At 33.7% G+C, this 19,289-nt stretch overlaps 3 protein-coding genes across 3 annotated transcripts; all 3 read left to right on the plus strand.

Moving 5' to 3' along the window:
- Nucleotides 1–1,089: 1,089 nt before the first annotated feature.
- Nucleotides 1,090–4,382, plus strand: GCK72_011580 (uncharacterized protein; the record flags this gene model as incomplete). The annotated part of the gene is made up of 5 exons (XM_053728548.1): nt 1,090–1,173; nt 1,865–2,124; nt 3,036–3,197; nt 3,262–3,506; nt 4,231–4,382. 5 exons carry the CDS (start codon nt 1,090–1,092, stop codon nt 4,380–4,382), a joined length of 903 nt encoding a protein of 300 aa, XP_053588125.1.
- Nucleotides 4,383–9,679: 5,297 nt separating this feature from the next.
- On the plus strand, nt 9,680–14,260 carry GCK72_011581 (uncharacterized protein; the record flags this gene model as incomplete). Its single annotated transcript, XM_003102247.2, has 8 exons — nt 9,680–9,750; nt 9,807–9,902; nt 9,954–10,005; nt 10,683–10,789; nt 10,832–10,903; nt 10,970–11,108; nt 12,378–12,620; nt 14,156–14,260. The coding sequence occupies 8 exons, from the start codon at nt 9,680–9,682 to the stop codon at nt 14,258–14,260; spliced, it is 885 nt and encodes a 294-aa protein (XP_003102295.2).
- A 1,437-nt stretch (nt 14,261–15,697) lies between these two features.
- GCK72_011582 (uncharacterized protein) lies at nt 15,698–17,860 on the plus strand (the record flags this gene model as incomplete). Its single annotated transcript, XM_003102243.2, has 3 exons — nt 15,698–16,291; nt 17,417–17,584; nt 17,642–17,860. 3 exons carry the CDS (start codon nt 15,698–15,700, stop codon nt 17,858–17,860), a joined length of 981 nt encoding a protein of 326 aa, XP_003102291.2.
- Between the last annotated feature and the right edge of the window lie 1,429 nt (nt 17,861–19,289).

Here is a 19,289-nt window from a genome sequence, read left to right on the forward strand (position 1 = left end):
ACCACCCCTCTTTGTCTCTTCCCCTTTCTTTTGTGTGTGTGTGAATTGCTCACCTGATTCTCTTGTTGATTTTCCTCTCGAATTACTATACACACACACACACACACACAAATATCTCCACATGTCCTCTCTCGCACGTTTGTATGTGTATGTGTCCTCAAATTTTGATGTCTTGTTCCTTTGAAACCTTAAATTTCAAAAATTCACATGATTTTAGACAATTTTATGTTCAAAAAACGAGAAAATTCGGTGGTTTTTACCTTGGAACCTATTAAAACATGGAGAACCCAAAAGTTTCTAAATCTGGCGTGCCTGCGGCGCGTTTTTGCTCAAAATTGCTTAAAATTGTTTAAATTTTGCGTAGAAACTTCTGGAATATTTTTTCTGTCAAAAAACTATAAACAAGTTACTTAGAAGCCATTAAAACCCATTGAAACCCCTAAAAACCCCTAATCTGGCGCACCTTTGGCGCGTTTTTGCGGAAAATCGCTTAGAACTGCTCAAAATTGGGCTGAAACCTCTTAAATCTTAATTTTGACATGGTTTTAGGCTTTTTTAGGTTTTAAACCCTAAAAATCGGTGGTTTTTACCCTAAAAAGCCTCTAAAACCCAAAAATTCCCTAGTTTGGCGTGCCGTTGGCGCGTTTTTGCTCGAAATTGCTTAAAACCGCTCAAAAATTAGGCTAAAATTTTTCAAATTCTAATTTCACATGATTTTAGACTATTTTAGGTTCTAAAACCAAAAAAATCGGTGGTTTTTACCCTAAAAAGCCTTTGAAACCCAAAAATTTCCAAATCTGGCGTGCCGTTGGCGCGTTTTGCTCAAAATCGCTCAAAATCGGTCGAAATTGGCCTAAAACCTCTAAAATTTTGCGTAGAAATTCTTGGAATTATTTATTCAATTTATTTCTACGTTACTATTTACCTATGATGTATTAGACCAGTCATACATTGTTTGCTTAGCTAACATGAGGAAAATGTTAGGAAATTTTTCAAAATTTGTATATTTATCGATTTCTTGCCTCAATTTTTCTGAAATTTTTAATTATATTTTTCCAATTTTTATAATTGTTATATTTCAGATTTACTATGGTACTAAATATAAAAAGAGCGTCGTCTCTGGACGGCGCCACTGTTAATGTGCAGGATGTGCTAAAACCGTTCGATCATCAGGTGAGTATTTTTTGGGAAATCATTGATTAAAAAAATTTTATAATGAAATATTTAAATCAAGCACAACTAGAGCTTTCAGAAAAGTATAATCATGAGGTATTTTAAACAAAAAATTTTTTTTGAAAAAATTGTGATTTCTAAGATTTTTTTTGGTAATTTTCAGCTTTTTTCTTGCTGCAAAAGCGACTTAAACTATTATTTTAAACAACAAATTCTGCACATTTTAAGCCAAAAACCACTTTGTTCCGACAAAAACCCACAAAGTTACAGATTTTCGAAACTTTTCAAAAAATAAATCTGGTAGAGCTTTAATACGCTATAACTTTTTCTGATTTGCTCCAATTGATGTCAAATTAAAATTTTGAGATTTTGCACACCTAGACGCTTTGAATGAGTATAATCATGACATATTTTGGATTTTTTGATTTTTTTCAGATTTTTAAGCCCAGTAACCCAGGAAATCAAATTTTTCAGAATATAGGCATGATTATACTTTTCTGAAAGCTGAGAACTTGCTGATTTCAAAAATTCAAATAAAAATTATAATGGGTCAAGTTTTCACAAGTTCTGAGCTGATTTAAGCTTAGAAAAAAAATTTCAAAAAAAATTTTTTTATTTTTAAATTTTCCAATTTCCATAGCCTTACTAGAGTACCACAAACTCCATAAATCCTGACATATCGCTTTTCCAGGTCGGCGGTCACACCCCATTCACCTCTCTCCCAAACGGACACCTCCTTAAACCGTGTGATGAGCGGGAAATCTATTTCTATCAAAAAATGCCAAAAATCATAAAATCGATAGCTCCGAAATGTTGTAGCACGATCCAGGGCAGCTCGGTGAGCACATTCGACGACAGTTGTGTCAATTGTCGACAACATCAGTTGGAGAATGTGGTGATACCCGAGAGTATCGAGGGATCACCGATTTTGAATAAGAGGAAATTGTCAAAGTGAGTTTTTTCTGGGAAATATTAGAATTGTGTTGTCTGCAATGTTTTTCGTTTCAATTTCACAACATTACGAACGTTTTGAGCCTAGAAACACTCAAAAATAGCAAATTTTGGCAAAGATACAGATTTTCGAAAAATTTCGAACATTTTCAAAATACTAAACGAGCCGTAACTCTGTCAGTTTTGTTCCGATATTATTTTTGATTACATTTCTAGATTCAGCTCATTTTGAGCTTCCAGAAAAGTATAATAATGCCTGTATTCTGAAAATTTTGGTTTTCAGGGTTTCGAGGTCTTAAAATCTTAAAAATCAGAAAAAATCAAAATGGTCCAAATTATGTCATGATTATACTCATTCAAAGTGTCAAAAGATGGAAAATCTGAAAATTTTGATTTGAGATCGATTGGAGCAAATCAGAAAAAGTTATAGCGTGGAAAAGCTCTACACGATTTTTTTTTGAAAAGTTTTGAAAATCTGTAACTTTGCGATTTTTTGTCGGATCAGGGTGGTTTTAGGCTTAAAATGTGCAGAATTTCTTGAAATTGTTGAGTAAATAGCTCTAGCCGTTTCTGTAGCAAAAAAAACTGACTGAAAATCTTTAAAAAACGCTTTTGAAGAAGCGTTTTCCAGGTTTTCCGTCAAATTTTGCACTTTTTGACATCAGACTTTAGAAATTCTAGTTATTGTACAATTTCTGCGTTATTCAGTTAATGCCGTTTATTTTTCAGCAAAAACCTAATCTGAATACCCAAAACTCCAAAAGTTACAGATTTTTGAAACTTTTCGAAAAGTCAAAAAAAAGTGAAATATCAAAATTTTCATAACCTAGTCATGATTATACTTTTCTGAAAGCTGTTGTTTTCTTGAATTCAAAAATTTATTGATTTTTTATAAAAACTATTTTTTCCAGAAACTTCATCGTCCTCTCCGACCTGACCTACCGTATGAAGTCGCCTCGAATTCTTGACTTGAAGCTGGGCACTCGTCAACACGGCGATCAGGCTACAGTAGCCAAAATCGCGTGTATGACAGCGAAATGTCAGTCGACAACGTCAGCCAGTTTGGGGATACGGTAAGAAATTGTTTTTTTTTTTGGAAAAATGTTTGAAAATTTTTTTTCAAAATTTTTTTTTAAGATTATGCGGTATGAAATGTCCTCCATCCGACCAACACAATCAGATATCAATCAATAAATATGAGGGTCGAGAAATGGGAAAATTGGAGTTGTTCATGGCGGTCCGCCAGTTCTTCAATGTATCTGAAACTGTGCTGGAAGTGGTGCAAAAAAAATTATTGGGAATCAGAGATGTGTTGAGTGAAGCGGATGGAGTTAGACTGTTTGGAGCGTCTTTGCTGATTGTTATAGAGAGTGAACCTACTGGTGAGTACTGTAATCAGAGAAAAATTGAGGAATTTCCAGAAAAATAGCGATGAAAACCGATCTAAAACAACCAAAATTAGTAATTTCAGCCTAAGGTCAGTCGGGCTTGGCTGAAACTTCTGTAACTCTTTTTTTAAATAACATTTTAGTTTTTTTAAACAAGCCCTACACTTATTCCTACATTACCACACAAAAACCACTTATATACCTCTCAAAATTAAAAAGTTACAGATTTTCAAAAATTTTCGAAAATCTGAAATTCCATAATTTTTCTGCTGTAACTTGGTCAGTTTTGCTCCATAATAATTTTAATTTAAAAAATTGGATTTAGGGCGTCAAGACGGTCTAGAAAAGTATAATCATGACATATTTCTGGATAATTTCAGTTTCGACCACTATTTTGGTACCAAAATCCCAAAAAAAAAGAATTTTTCAAATCTAGGCATGATTATACTTTTCTGAAAGCTGAAAACGAGTTGATTCCAAAAATGCAATTAAAATTAAAAACGGGTTAAAACTGGTCAAATTACAGCGATTTGAAAAATTTGAAAAATTTTCGATTTTCGAAAAGTTTCGAAAATCTGTAACTCCTTTGGTTTTTAATTTTTGAGCTAATTTTTAATTGAATAGATAGCTAAGCCTTCAAATTTTATATAAAAATAACTTCAACCTCCTGATTCCAAAAATCAGATGCATTTTTCCAAAGAAAAACTAAATATTCCAGATTCCACACCAACCGACAACCTGGTGCGTATCAAAGTGGTGGACTTTGCCAACTCCACGTTCGACGGCTTCCAAGGTGACAATTTCTATGAAGGGCGTGACGAAGGCTCTATTCTGGGTCTCGACACGCTTCTCGGAATTGTGCAAGGATAATTTTTTGCAATTCCATTAAAAAAGAAATGTTTTTGCTCTTAACTCAATCTTACCCACTTTTCTTCTTTTTTCAATTATATCCCTCTTTGTCCCATTGTCCGCTTCTTTTTTATTCCAGAAAATTCCATTTCGATTCTGTTCCGATGATTCATATCTCTATGTTTTATAGAACATTCCCCCCTTTTTTCTGGGTATTCGCCTCATTTTATTCAAGTTTTATTCAAGTTTTATGTAATAAATTGTGCATTTTCTCTATTTTTGAGTCAAAAATAATTTTCAGAAGTAGTACCAATTCTCAGCTCCAATTAGAGCCAAAAAACAAAAAAAAACGAATGAAAAATTAAAAAGTTAGAGATTTTCGAAACTCGGTGTTCATTAAAACTTTAAACTATAAACTATAACTTCTTAAATTTTGCTCCAAATTTTTTAAAATTTAGATTTTTGAATTTAGCGTGTCGAGACCTTTCAAATGAGTATAATCATGCTTATATTTAAAATTTTCAAAAATCCCAAAAATCTGAAATTCCCTAAATCTACTGTAATTTTGTCAGTTTTGCTCCATCTTAATTTTAATTAAGAAAAATGGATTCAGAGCGTCAAGAGGGTCCAGAAAAGTATAATCATGGCATATTTCTGAATAATTTCAGTTTTGACCGTTATTTTGGTCCTAAAATTCCAAAAATTCAAATTTTTCAGAACTTAGGCATGATTATACTCATATGAATGGTCTTGACGTGTTGAGTTCAAAAATTAAATCAAAATTTGGTTTAGAGCAAAACAAGCAGAGTCACAGTAGGATTTGTATATTTTTAAATTTCGAAAAGTTTCGAAAAGTTTCGAAAATCTGTAACTCATGGAATTTTAGCTCAAATTTGTTGATTTTAAGCTGAAAATGTTAGAAATGAAAGGTTCTAGTCAGGAAAAATAAATCCATCTGATTTTAAAATAATTTTCGACTGGTTTGTGTCACAACAAATTCAAAAAAAAAATTAGCTCCACCTTTTTCAGTTTCGAATTACTTACCAAGCAATGTATTTTCTTTTCAAACACTTTTTTTCCATTCACATTCAATTATTCCTTATTTTTCAATTAAACCCTAAACCTTTTTCATTTAATCGTCTAATCCCCCGTCCCACCCCGACAGAAGAGCCCCCCCACCAACAAATGGACAACAACAAGAGAAGAAGAAAAATGGGAAAAAACGGGCGGGATGTTAATGGAAAAAAGAGAGAACAAGCGATGTATTCTTTTTTTTTCGAAATTGCCAATTACCTCAATTACACGTCCCTATTGTTTTCACTTGTTTTATTCCGGAATAACATCTCACTATTTTTAGTCATATGCTATATACAAAATTAGTCCAGAATTATTTTAATTATCAAATATTTGAAATATTACGCTAATCTTTTTTTCAGCCGAAAAATGACGATTTTTGACCCCAAAATGTTAAAATTTTAACTGAACTCCAGAAATTCTGAATTAGTTGGGAACTGGCTAATCTGGCTAAAATACCTGCAAATTTGACCAAGTCGAAACATTTTATTACAGTAACCTACTAAATTAATAGGACATATCAATGAAGCATACAGTACCGGACAAAAAGGTATGTATCAACTTTTGATTTGTCAGTTGAAAAGGTCCGACTTTGAGAGTGTGTCATGGTAATACTTATTGTCCCATCAAGTAGATTTTTAATGGATCATACAGATTGAACATAGAGCTCCATTTTTGTAGTTAGCAACTTTTTTGTACGGACGCTCCCTAGCAAGTTACATCTCGACAAAGCAATTTCTCTCTTAAATCGATCAATTTCGTTGCAATTTTTGAGCTGTCACCTTAAAATGACTATAACTCTCTAGTGAGCGTTTGTACAAAAAAGTTGTCAACTACAAAAATGGAGTTCTATCTTTGATCTGTATGATCCATGAAAAATCTACTTGATGGGACAATAAGTATTACCATGACACGGCCTCCCACAGAGGCCCTCTCAAAGTACTGTGCGCAGTGCATTGAGAGGGCCTGGAGGCCGTGCCATGACACAATCTCAAACTTTGGCGTTTTCAACTGAAAAAGGCGAAACTTAATTTTGAGCGGTACTGTAGCAATGAGGCATCCTATATATATTTTTTTGGAATAATTTGATCTCCCTGATCTCTATCCTAACTCTATCTATTTTCCATTCATTCTCTGCTCCTTATCCATCCCTAAAACTCGATTTGTCCATGTTCTCTTCATATTTTTTGAAATACGACTCTTGGGACTCATAACGATGGTGGTGGTGTTTCCTCATTTTTCACATCAAATCCATTTTATTTTATTTCATTTTTCACAACTTCTTTGTTTGGTTCGGATGTATGTTCTTTCCTTTTTTGACGCCTTCTTCCTCTTTGACGCTTCCTGATTTTTGACAAGTTGTGTTTTGGTTTGATTTCAAAAAACTTGAATTGGATTTTTTAAGCAAGTTTGTGACTAACTGCTCAATTGGGGTACTGTATGACCGCTTGAATAAATATGATGAAGTTCCCTATGGTTACTGTAGTAATCAACTGAAACAGATGATCCAAATTATTTTTTATTTTTTCTAGTCGTCATGACACCAAAATTACTGAAAATGAATGAAAAATAACAAAGTTACAGATTTTCGAAATTTTTCGAAAATCAGAAATTCCAAGAACCTGCTGTAACTTGGTCACTTTTGCTCCATAATATTTTTAATTAGAAAAATTGGATTCAGGGCGTCAAGACAGTCTAGAAAAGTATAATCATGACATATTTCTGGACAATTTCAGTTTCGGCCACTATTTTGGTCCTAAAATTCCAAAAAAATAAAAGTTTGCTAAACCTAGGCATGATTATACTTTTCTGAAAGCTGAAAACGTGTTGTTTCCAAAAATGCAATTAAAATTGAAAACGGGTTAAAACTGGTTAAATAATAGCAATTTTTAAACTTTTAAAATTTTCGAAAAAAATTTCAAACCTAGTCATGATACTCATTCAAACCGTCTTGACGCCCTCAATCTGAAAATAAAGTCACATCTAAAATTAGACTGTTCTCTAAAAAGTTATACAGCATTTTATCAGACTTGTTCTTCAATGTTCACATCTTCGATAATGTTTGCTCTTTTTCGGACCAAATTTCAATTTTTTTCAAAGAATCATTTGGCGACTAAATCACATTTTTTATTGCCTTTTCGTGAGGCCAGACAAATTTTAGGGGTCAGACAACCCCGTCTAGAACAAAAAATGGGTGACACCCCGAAATTATTTTTTCGGACATTTTTTTTCCCGCCAAAAAATTTCTTTGCCATTTTTTATTCACCCCTTTAAAAATGTACTCATAGTTCCGAACTCCATCAATATTTTGACCCAAAAATGTTTTATTTTTCCCCCTTAGAAAAAAATGGCTAAATTATTTATGAACAAAAAATATATATCTCCGAATTTTCTTATTTTTCCCTCAAATTCATTTTTTTCGTTGTTGTTGCTCATTGCTCAGCTGCCAAAGAAATGCCAAAAAACGGGAAGGTTCTCATTTATTTTTTCGTCTTTTTTCGTCTTGAGCGTTTTCATATGTCTGAAAGTGACTTGTAGGAGAAATTGATTCATGAGAAGGAGCCGGGGAGATTTCTTGATTATGCATATATATGTATATGCGTGATGGAAGGTGAACCCATAATTTGCATAACTTGGTTGGGTTGGGAAGATGCGAGATTTTTGTTTCTTCTTATTTCTCTCCATAGCTTCTTACAAGGGAAGTCTTTGGAGACGCCACTTTCAAACGACCTATAAATTTAGATATTTTCGACCACGGGGAATCTATTTCTGCAGTCAAAACCTGCTAAATGTCAATGAGAGTCGAGTTATGAGCCCTCAAACTTTTCAAATAGCTTATATTTTTCACGTGGGCTTCCAAATCGACAAGTAGTATACGCAAGATATTCTCATTTTTGCAAGGCACAGGTAAACCGCTAAGGGTGGCGTCTATACCGCCGATGTGGTATTCCATGTGAACAGGTTTAGCCATATGAAAAGTTTGAGAGCTCATAGCTCAACTCGCAAAGATATTTAGCAGGTTTTGATTACAGAAATGTACTCCTCGTGGTCGAAAATACCTATAACCAAATTTGTAGATCGTTTGAAAGTGGCGTCTCCAAAGACTTTCCTTGTTAGTGTAATGATGGAGTTTGTAATGCTTTCTAAAAAAGGAAAATTGAGTTTATACAGTTTTCCATGGGGCATTTTTAGGCAATTTTCAGATTTTGTCTAGGTCAAGGTTTTTTGAAATTTTTTGAAACATTTTAAGTTTATTAAAAACATACTTGCAAACCGGGCCGACACGGGCCGGCGCGTAACTTTCTTGAAACTCAATATTATGAGCTGAAAAATATTCCAAAATGTAGATCTCAGCGAGTTCTATGTTCGTGACCCACTACGGGCCGGATGGCTATTCGTTAATGTGCCGCGGGTCGGGAAAAAGTACCAAAAATCGCGAAAATGGCCAGAAAAGCCATTTTAGCCCGGCCCGTGGTACATTAACGAATAGCCATCCGGCCCGTAGTGGGAAAACTGCTATAATTTCTTTAATCTTGCTCCGAATTATTTTAATTTAGATTTTTGAATTCAGCTTGTCAAGACCTTTGAGTATAATTATGCCATACTTTATACAATGGCCTATCTTAGCTACCCTATGCGCCTTTAAAGTACAGTAGCCCAGGAAAACTCAAAGTTTGCTCAATTTTGTTATAGTTCCAGTTAAAATCAGATGTTTAATTCAAAAAATGGGAAAGCGACTGATTTTCGAAATGTTTCAAAAAATAATGAAAGGTACCGTTAGCTGCAGTATTGGCAAGCTATCCGTGCAAGCATCATTTTAAAAACTTTGAAACTAAAAAAATATAAACATTTTCGAAAAACCTAACATCCTTAAAACTGTCCCCTTACTCGCCATGTTTTTTGCAAAACTGAATAAAACTCAAATTTTCAGATTCTACGTACCTAGACCTTTCGAATGAGTATAATCATGACGTGACCTTTGCACACTTTTGAAATTTGACCACCCTTAATTACCTTATGCGCCTTCAAAGTACAGTAACCTGGAGAAAATGTGTTAAAATTGGCACAGGGCTTATTTTTGTTCGTAGCTTGTAAAAAATGCGATGATTCTGAGTAAAAACCAATTTAGTAACTCAAAAAATACCAAATTTGAAGGTTTTTGTAATTCCAACGTTCATTATTTCCTTATTATCAAAATTTTGGGTTACGAATTTTCTATTTTTTCCGTTTTTTCAGACCCCAAAATGGAATCCCTCTCCCATCTGACCCCTATAGATAGGGAGATTCTCAACAAGTCATGGGCAATCGTTTCGAAGTGAGTTTTTTAAAATGTTTTGAAATTTCAAATTCCCGCCAAAATTTTTTTTGCAGAGATATGCAACAAGTGGCTGTCAACATATTCCAGATGATATTCGAGCAGGCGCCCGATGCGAAACTCATGTTTTCTTTTATGATGAAGGATTATAAGTAAAAAATAAGGGAAAAAAAAACAAAAATTTTGAATAAAATTTGTTTTAGAGAAGACAAAAAGAGCAATGAATTCATCTTCCATGCTGTCAGGTTTTTGCAGGTGGGTTTTTGTTGGATTTTAATTATTTTCACATTTACAATTATTTCTGATCATTGTCTATCGATTGCATCTAAAAACACTGAAAAATGTTAGAAACCAACGGAGTTACAGAATTTCGAAAATTTTCGAAAACTTCGAACTGTCATAACTTTTTCAGTCTCGCTTTGTTTAAAATTTGGACTACATTTTTAGAATCAGCGCGTCAAGACCTTTCAGAAAAGTATAATCATGCGGAATTTTTGAAAATTTTAGAAAAATCCCAAAAATCTGATATTCCTTAAACCTACTGTACCTTGGTCAGTTTTGCTCTATATTAATTTTAATTACAAAATTTGGATTCAGGGCGTCGAGACGGTCTAGAAAAGTATAATCATGACATATTTCTGGATAATTTCTGTTTTGACCGTTATTTTGGTCCAAAATCCCTAAAAACAAAAATTTTCGAAACCTAGGCATGATTATACTTTTCTAAAAGCTGAAAACGAGCTGAGTTCAAATATTTAAACAAATTTCAAATTAAAGCAAAGCGCACCGAGTTACAGGGTGCCTTAGATTTTCGAAATAATTTCGAAAAGTTTCGAAAATCTCCAACTCTCTCATTTTTTATTCATTTTCAGTGAATTTTAACTTAAAATAAAGCTGACAGTCTGAAAATTCCAGTCAAAATGAAATTACAGGTGATCGAGTCCACCATGACCCATTTGGACGACCCATCCCAGCTGGATGCAGTATTTTTGAATCTTGGCAAGATTCATGCGAAGCATGAAGAGCAACTTGGGTTTAGGTATTTCGACTTTTTGATCTACACTTTAAATCTCTATTTCAGCGCCCACTACTGGTCGGTATTCAAAGAATGTGTACTTTTTCATTTCCGGAAGGCGATGAAGGCGCATAATAAGTTGGTTTACATAATTTTTTACAAATTTTCTGGATTTTTGATAATCTGAAAATCCAGATTTTCCAGATTTTCGAAACACAAAGAAATGTCGTTCGCTGAAATCGACTCGGCTATCATTTTGTGGAGAGAAGTGCTCCGTTTCATTATCGATCGAATGAAAGTTGGGTACTGTGAGTCGGGAGCCATCAGAAAGTCTAATAAGCAGGTAGGTTGGAATCTGGCTGGAATTTTTTGTCTGAAATTGTATAAAACATATTTTTTTTAGCTCTACACGTCAAGAGCTTTCAAACAAGTATAATCATGACCTGTTTTTAGGAATTTTTGAAATTTGACTTAAATTACCCTATGTGCCTTTAAACTACAGTAAAACAATCAAAAACTATTTTTGGTCTAAACCATTTTTCTAGTCTTAATGGCAGGAATGCAATTTACATGACACAAAAATTAACAAAAAGTGTCGAAAATCAAAAAATAATGCGTCTTCGAAAACTTTCGAAAATTTTCAAAAATCTGAAAATTGGCTGTAACTTGGTCATTTTTGCTCCAATTTTATTTCTGTATAAAAATTTGGATTCAGGGCGTCCTGACGATCCAGAAAAGTATAAACATGACATAGTTTTGGATAATTTCGGCTTTGACCACTATTTTGGTTCCAAAATACCAAAAAATGGAATTTTTCCGAACCTAGGCATGATTATACTTTTATGAAAGCTGAAAACGTGCTGATTTCAAAAATGTAATTAAATTTTAAAAGGCGTTTAACCTGACCAAGGTACACGCATTTAAATTTTTTGAGTTTTTTCGAAAAGTTTCGAAAATCTGTAACTTAGTTCATTTTTGACATTTTCCGTTGATTTTTGTTGGAAAACGTATCTTGAAACGTTGGGTAATAAAAAAAATAAGTCAATCTCGATTCGTAGCAAAGTTTGTGGGGGATACTGTAGCTTAAAAGTGCATAAGGTTGACGAGAAGAATTTTTTTGAAAAAGCTCAAAAACTTTAAATGACTGCAACTTTGTCAGTTTTGACCCGTTTTGAATTTAGATTACACTTTTAAAATCAGCACGTTAAGACCTTTCAGAAGAGTATAACAAATATCAAAAAACAGAAAAGTTACACATTTTCGAAACAATTTTGAAATGCCAAGGAACTAAAATCCCCTAAACCTGCTGTAACTTGGTCAGTTTTGCTTCAAATTAATTTTAGTTAAAAAATTTGGATTCAGCGCGTCGAGACGGTTTAACTTAGTCAGTTTTGACCAGTTTGAAATTTCAAATACACTTTTGAAATCAGCGCGTCAAGACCTTTCAGAGAAGTATTATAACGGACATGGCTCATGTGCCTTTAAAATCGATTTTTTTTAGATTTCAGACATAGTTATACTTTTCAGAACCGTCTTAATTTCCTCTTTTCAAAAATTGTCTATTTACCCCTTTTTGAGTTAAAACCAGCATAATTTAACACATTTTTTGCAGGCCATCAACGGTCAGCACTCGATCAGTGGCGACGACTCGCATCTTTCCTTGGAAACGAAACAAGACTTGACTCAGGTGAAATCTTACCACTCGAATACCCCGAAAAACACTAAAAACGCATCGTCGAATCGCATGGCTTCTCGTCATTCTGTAGCAGCTATCCGTCCGAATGGCACCGCCCAAGAGCCCACCACCACCACATGCAGTATTCTGAAAACGATTGCGTCGATGTCGCCGAAGTGTGTGAGGAGGAGATTCTCATTGTCACCCAATGCACAGAGAACGCATGTTTAGGGATAATCATGGGAGGAGAGGAATTGGAAAATCTCGCTGTATATTTGTCGGAGAGCATTTTCAAGTAGATAATTGAACTCAGCACGTTTCCAGCTTTCAGAAAAGTATAATCATGCCTATATTCTGAAAAATTTGAATTTTTGAAAATCTATGACCAAAATAACGGTCAAAACTGAAATTATTCAGAAATAGGCCATGATTACACTTTTCTGGACCGTCTTGGCGCTTTAAATCCAAATTTTTATTCAGAAATAGAATTGGAGCAAAACTGACAAAGTTACAGCCAATTTTCAGATTTTGGGGATTTTTGAAAATTTTCGAAAATTGGTAACTTTTTGCTTTTTGACACATTTTGATGATTTTTGTGTCAAATGAGTTTTGTTCCTGTCATTAATACCAGAACAATAGTTTAGACCAGTTTTTCATTATCTGATTATCTTACTGTAGTTTAAAGGCGCAAAGGGTAATTTATGTCAAAATCCAAAAATTCCTAAAGTACGTCATGTTTATATTTCTTCAAAAGCTCTTGACGTCTAGAGCTTGAAAATTTAAATTGTAGCCAATTCAAGACAATTTCAGATAAAAATTTTCAGCCAAAAATTTTTTTTCCAATTCCCCCTCCCAACTCTTATTAGCATGTGGTTATAATATGTATATTTAATATTCACTTTTTGACATTTTTCGTAGTTTTATAATATAAAAATTAAAAATCTTGCCTATTTTCCCCTTTATTCCGGGTACGGTCCCGAACCTAATTGTTGCATCTTGCATTCATCCGCCTGCTACACACTTTTATTCCGCATTTTTCAGGTATGTTAGATTATTGTTTAATTAGGGTAATTGTCTGTTTTTTTCCAATTGAAATCCATAAAAATATAAAAAATAGGAAGTAATAGCAAAAAAACTGAAAAATGTCATTTTTTCAGAAAATCGATTTTTGACCTAAATTTTGATACATTTAAACTAAAATTTAAAACATTAAATTTATATATTCTGAAAGCTAAAATTGTGAAAATTTTGAATCAATTTTCAAATTTAATCTGCTACAGAATAATGCTAAGTTATAACAGGTTAAGCTTTTTCAGCACCAACAATTTCAGAAAAGTTTCTAAACGTTCCATCTCAGCCGGTTTTGACGCAAGCTAAAATTTAAAAACAGATTCAGAATCCTCAGATTTTCAGCTTTTTAGGCATATATGAACTTGCCATATTTATAAAACTAAAAATAACTATTTTTTGAGATTTTCAAAAAAACATTAAATTGTTTTTTTGAAATTTGAGTTTTTTTTCAAAACGTTGTATTTCAGCAGGTTTTGGTGCAAACTCAAATGTTCTTTTAGATTCAGATTTTTCAGATTTTCAGCTTTTTAGGCATATATTAATTTAATTTATTTTCAAAGTTTAACTATTAGTATTTGAGATTTTCAAGAAATTTTTTTTTTCAAACCAATTTTTTTTGAAAATTTATTTGTTTCCAATTCCAGGCCCTCCGCCGTCGCGAGCTCTCCATCATTGTTCCAGAATACTTTATTTGTCGTCGCAAGTCAGATGTGGACGTCTCTGATCAATCCTCCTCGCCATCTTCTTAAAAAAGTTTTGCAATTTCGAAAAAATTTTCCTTAAAAATTGTTCCCCCTTTTCTCAAAATAAAAATTCTCAAAATTTTCATATTCCGTATATCCCCGACATCACTTATGTTATTTACCAGGAATAAAGTTCTTCTCTTATACTCATACATATAATTTTTTTCCCTCGACGACTCACCCACTCACATGAGTGGTGGCGAAAGCCTATAATTGGTGTAAGGCACTAATTTCTCTTATTTTCGCATTTTCGAGCTCCATTTCTTGTTATTCACGTTATTTTTCTCTCTTCTTTTATCATAAAACTTGTCACGCGTCGTTTTTTTCGAAAAACTTTTTTTTTTCAGGTCTAAAAAAATGTTTTTACAATAGGGGTACGGTATGCGCCTTTAGGGGTCTGTGGGACTCAGAAAATAAAACAACACTGAGATTATTAAAAATACCTTAAAAACAATTTACGAAGTTAGATACGAAAACAAGAAACAAAAAAATTGAAAAAAAAATTTTTGACTGAAAATTTTTTTCCGTTTCCCGTGCTGAAATTTTTTTCCCTTTTGACACAGTCATCCTGAAATTTAATTTTTTGAATTCCGCACGTCTAGACCTTTCAAATGAGTATAATCATGACATAATTTGAAATTATTCGATTTTCACCCTAACCTATGCGCCTTTAATGTCGTGATAAGACCCAATTTTTGAAATTTTTAGAATATGGTCATGATTATACTCATTTGAAAGGTCTCAACGAGCTGAATTCAAAAAAACATGAAGAAATCTGATGAATTTGGGTTTTTAGGCCACCAGGAACCAAAATCTGTTTTTTTTTTCGAAGATCATTTTAAAAAATTTTAATCGTCCCACATTCTTATAATTCCACCGCTATCTGCTTATTTTTTTTATTTTTTAACAAAATCTTAAACTAATTTACTTAAATTTCAATTTTACTCCATTTCCCACTCTCTTGAAATCAAAAAGTTACAGAATTTCGAAAATTTTCGAAAATTTTCGAAAATGATTTTTTTCATAACTCGCTTATTTTTGCTCCAATCTCAAATTTTCCATGTTTTTTGGATTCAGCAAGTTAAGACCTTTCTAATGACTATAATCATGAGGTATTTCATAGCATTTCAATTTTTCAGCTATTTTCAGTTTTCAGCCATGCGCCTCTAAACCGGATTACTGTAGTTTTTCATTTTTCTTTCAAACCCAGTCATGATTATACTCATTTGAAGCGTTTTGACGCGCTGAATTCGAAAAACTACATAAAATTCAAATCAGAGCAAAACTGACAGTGTTATAGCTTTTTAGAGATTTTCAAAAAGTTTCGAATAGTTTCGAAAATCCATAACTTTACCAATTTTCAACGTTTTGCACTAATTTTTAGCTTAAAACAACCCAAATTTTTCGAATTTTTATGAAAAATATTTCCAGACTTTGAAAAAAATGCTCTACTCCTCGGACAACACGACTTTGCTGAACCCTGGCAACCCAAAAATGACTCCAGATGACAACGAGATCCATCTGACGTCAACTCCACTTGTCTTTCAAAATTCCACGTGTCTGCTCAACGCGTTGCTCCAACTCTGGCTCATTTTCCATCTCGCCTTCTCAGAGCCAAAGATATTCACGGAATTCCGAGACATTTCGAAAATTTTCCGCATTTTTCCGATTTCCAGTATCATCCGATCGATTTCTTTTATTTTGGCTTCTATCTACCTCTCTTTCTATCCACCAGGCACATCTGAGTATACAGTAATCTCCACTGGATTACTGTATATTGATTATTGTTGTAATTATATGTGTATGTTGCTGATACTACTCGCTTCAGTCAATCGAGTACTATTTTTTATCAAACCCCGCTATTTCAAAAAATGTTTCCCAAGTGGTGAAGTCGGAATATACTCGTGGTTGGTATCCGCCGCGGCACTCGCTTTTTGGGGGTCTATTCTATTTGTTAAAGGAGCACAACCCGTGAAAATCAACTATTTTGAGTGTATTGGCTTTGTGGCGGTTGGAGATGGGAGTATTTGGCATAAGGTTGGTTGTAACTAGAATTTTCAGATTTAGATCGTTGAGAGCTTTCAGAAAAGTATGATCATGCCTAGGTTCTGAAAATTCCAATTTTGACCATTATAGGCTTTCAAATCGATGTAACTTGGTCAGTTTCAACCCGTTTTTAATTTTAATTACATTTTCAAAATCAGCGCGTTGAGACCTTTCAAAAAAGTATAATCATGCAAAGGTTCAGAAATTTTTTTTTTGACCAGGGACCACTCCTATGCGTCTTTAAACTACATCAACCCATTAACATTGCAACGAATCGGTACAAAAGTATTTTTAAGCGAAATTTACGTTTCAAGCTATGTTTTAAATTTAAAATAAACGAGAAATGTCAAAAACGGACTAAGTTACAGATTTTCGAAACTTTTCGAAAAAAACGCAAAATCTTAAAATAGTTGTAACTTGGTCAGTTTTGATCCGTTTTCAATTTTACTTATATTTTTGAAATAAACGCATCGAGAGCTTTCAGAAAAGTATAATCATGCTTAGGTTTGGAAAAATTCATTTTTGTGGGATTTTTTGACCAAAATAGTGGTCAAAACTGAAATTGTCCAGAAATATGTCATTATCATACTTTTCTGGACCGTTTGACGCGCTGAATCCAAAATTTGCAATCAAATTCAATATAGAGGAAAATTGACCAAGCTACAGTAGGTTTCAGGAATTTCAGATTTTTGTGATTTTCAAAAATTTTCGAAAATCTGTAACTTTTTGGTCTTCGACACTTTTCGATGAATTTTGTGTCACATAAATGTGTTTCTGTCATTAACTCAATGAAAATAGTTTGGACCAGTTTTTGATTATCTTACTGTAGTTTAAAGGCGCATTGGTGTGGTCACTGGTCAAAATTGGAACTTTCAGAAATTTTCAGAACCTAGGCATGATTATACTTTTCTGAAAGGTCTTGGCGCGCTGATTTTAAAAATACAGTTTAAATTCAAAACGGATTGAAATTGAGCAAGTTACATCGATTTGAACAACTACATTTTTTGAAAAGTTTCGAAAATCAAAAAATAATAATATTTCGAGCTAATTTTTAGTTTGTTAGATAGCTAAGCCTTCGAATTTTAATATAAAAATACGTAATAATAAAATTTCCAGTTCCTCACCATTCTCGTCTACACAGTCCTAATCGGTTCTCTCATCTGCTACAGTTTCATCTATCGTTATCTCCATAAAATGTCGCGTACCATCTCTGCACCAAGAAACCGTAACCCCCACAAGCAGAAAATGTTCCAACAAGTGCTGGTCACCGCTGTGGTCTATCTGGTAGGCGGAGCTACAAATTTTTTTGATCTCCACTTTAATTACTTCAATTAATTTCAGATCGTCCAACTATTCAACGAATTTATATATTTCAAAAATCTCACTGAATTCTGGAAATTTCAGACAACTTTTGTGAATTTATTCAATGTATCCAGTTTTATTCCGGAAATGGTCATTCCGTTATGGTCACTTGCTGATTGGCTGAAAATTAAATATATTGCTTGGATCACGTCGGAGAATACTATTCCTGTTTATACGATTCCGAATAATGTGTTATGATTTATTATTTTGGTGTAGTTTGTAGTGAATAAATATTTATTTTTGAGCTTTAAAATTAAAGTAACCCCAAAAAGAGTTTTAAGCTATTTTTGCAGCTATTAAAAAGCTTAAAATGTCAACAGCAGACACAGTTACAGAATTTCGAAACTTTTCGAAATACAGTGCGTAACACAAGTATAAGGCCACCCATGAAATTGAGTTTATTGGCTCAGCGGAACATTTCTGGTTAAAACTAATAACGGATTTAGATTCCTCATCCAAAAATACCCCGAGAAAAATGTTTTTGTGACATGACCTCCAAATCTAGGATGGTGACGTGGCCAAATGTGAAAAGTGCGCACTTTCAAGCGTAACATAAGTATAAGGCCACCCCCGGAGTTGAGCAAAAAGAGTCGAATAAAGGCAAAGTTGCATTCTAGAATTGTATTTTAGGATTGTACAAATTACATTCAAATAGAAAACATCAAAACCATATAGTCCTGGCCCTACTGGTCTGCTGGGAACCTGGATTCAAGTCTCTCTCCATTTTTTTTCTTTGGACGCTAAACCGGGGCTCTAAAAGCGGCGTAAGTGGGTAAATTCATTGAGAAACCATGTCTCCAAATGCTCATTCGTCGATTTCAAAAGTTTAGAAACATATCTTGTACGTTTCTGGGAAGAAATTTGAGGTTGGACTCTACGCACAGTCTGCATAACTGTCAACATTAGAGGGACTTGAGTCGCTAGCTCGTCGAGATCTTGATAATGAGATCTGGAAATGTTCTGTAATAATGCAGATAGATACTCAGTACCTGCTGGATACAAATACCGTTCAGTTTAAATGATGTAGTCAATTTTCCGAAACCCCATCTGAGTTAGTAAAGCCAGGGCAGTACTGTTACTAATGATGTAGCTAGACTGCTCACGAAAAAACCTTTGTTGGCACTTTTCCACTCAAAAAAATTTTGTTAGTAACATAATAAAACTTAAAAATGCATGATACAACTCTGTATATCGATCGAAGGAAGACCTTGAGCACCCACGACATAGCCCACTTTTCATAATGCATAATTATGATATGTCGGCAGTTGGACTCAAGACAATCCATCAGATATCCACAAATGTGAACGGTATTTGTATCCAGCAGGTACTGAGTATCTATCTGCATTATTACAGAACATTTCCAGCTCTAATTTTCAAGATCTCGACGAGCTAGCGACTCAAGTCCCTCTAATGTTGACAGCAGTGCAGACTGTGCGTAGAGTCCAACCTCAAATTTCTTCCCAGAAACGTACAAGATATGTTTCTAAACCTTTGAAATCAACGAATGAGCATTTGGAGACATGGTTTCTCAAAGAATTTACCCACTTACGCCGCTTTTAGAGCCCCGGTTTAGCGTCCAAAGAAAAAAAATGGAGAGAGACTTGAATCCAGGTTCCCAGCAGACCAG

The sequence above is a fragment of the Caenorhabditis remanei genome, chromosome III, assembly GCF_010183535.1.
Source record: "Caenorhabditis remanei strain PX506 chromosome III, whole genome shotgun sequence".
Taxonomy (NCBI): domain Eukaryota; kingdom Metazoa; phylum Nematoda; class Chromadorea; order Rhabditida; family Rhabditidae; genus Caenorhabditis; species Caenorhabditis remanei.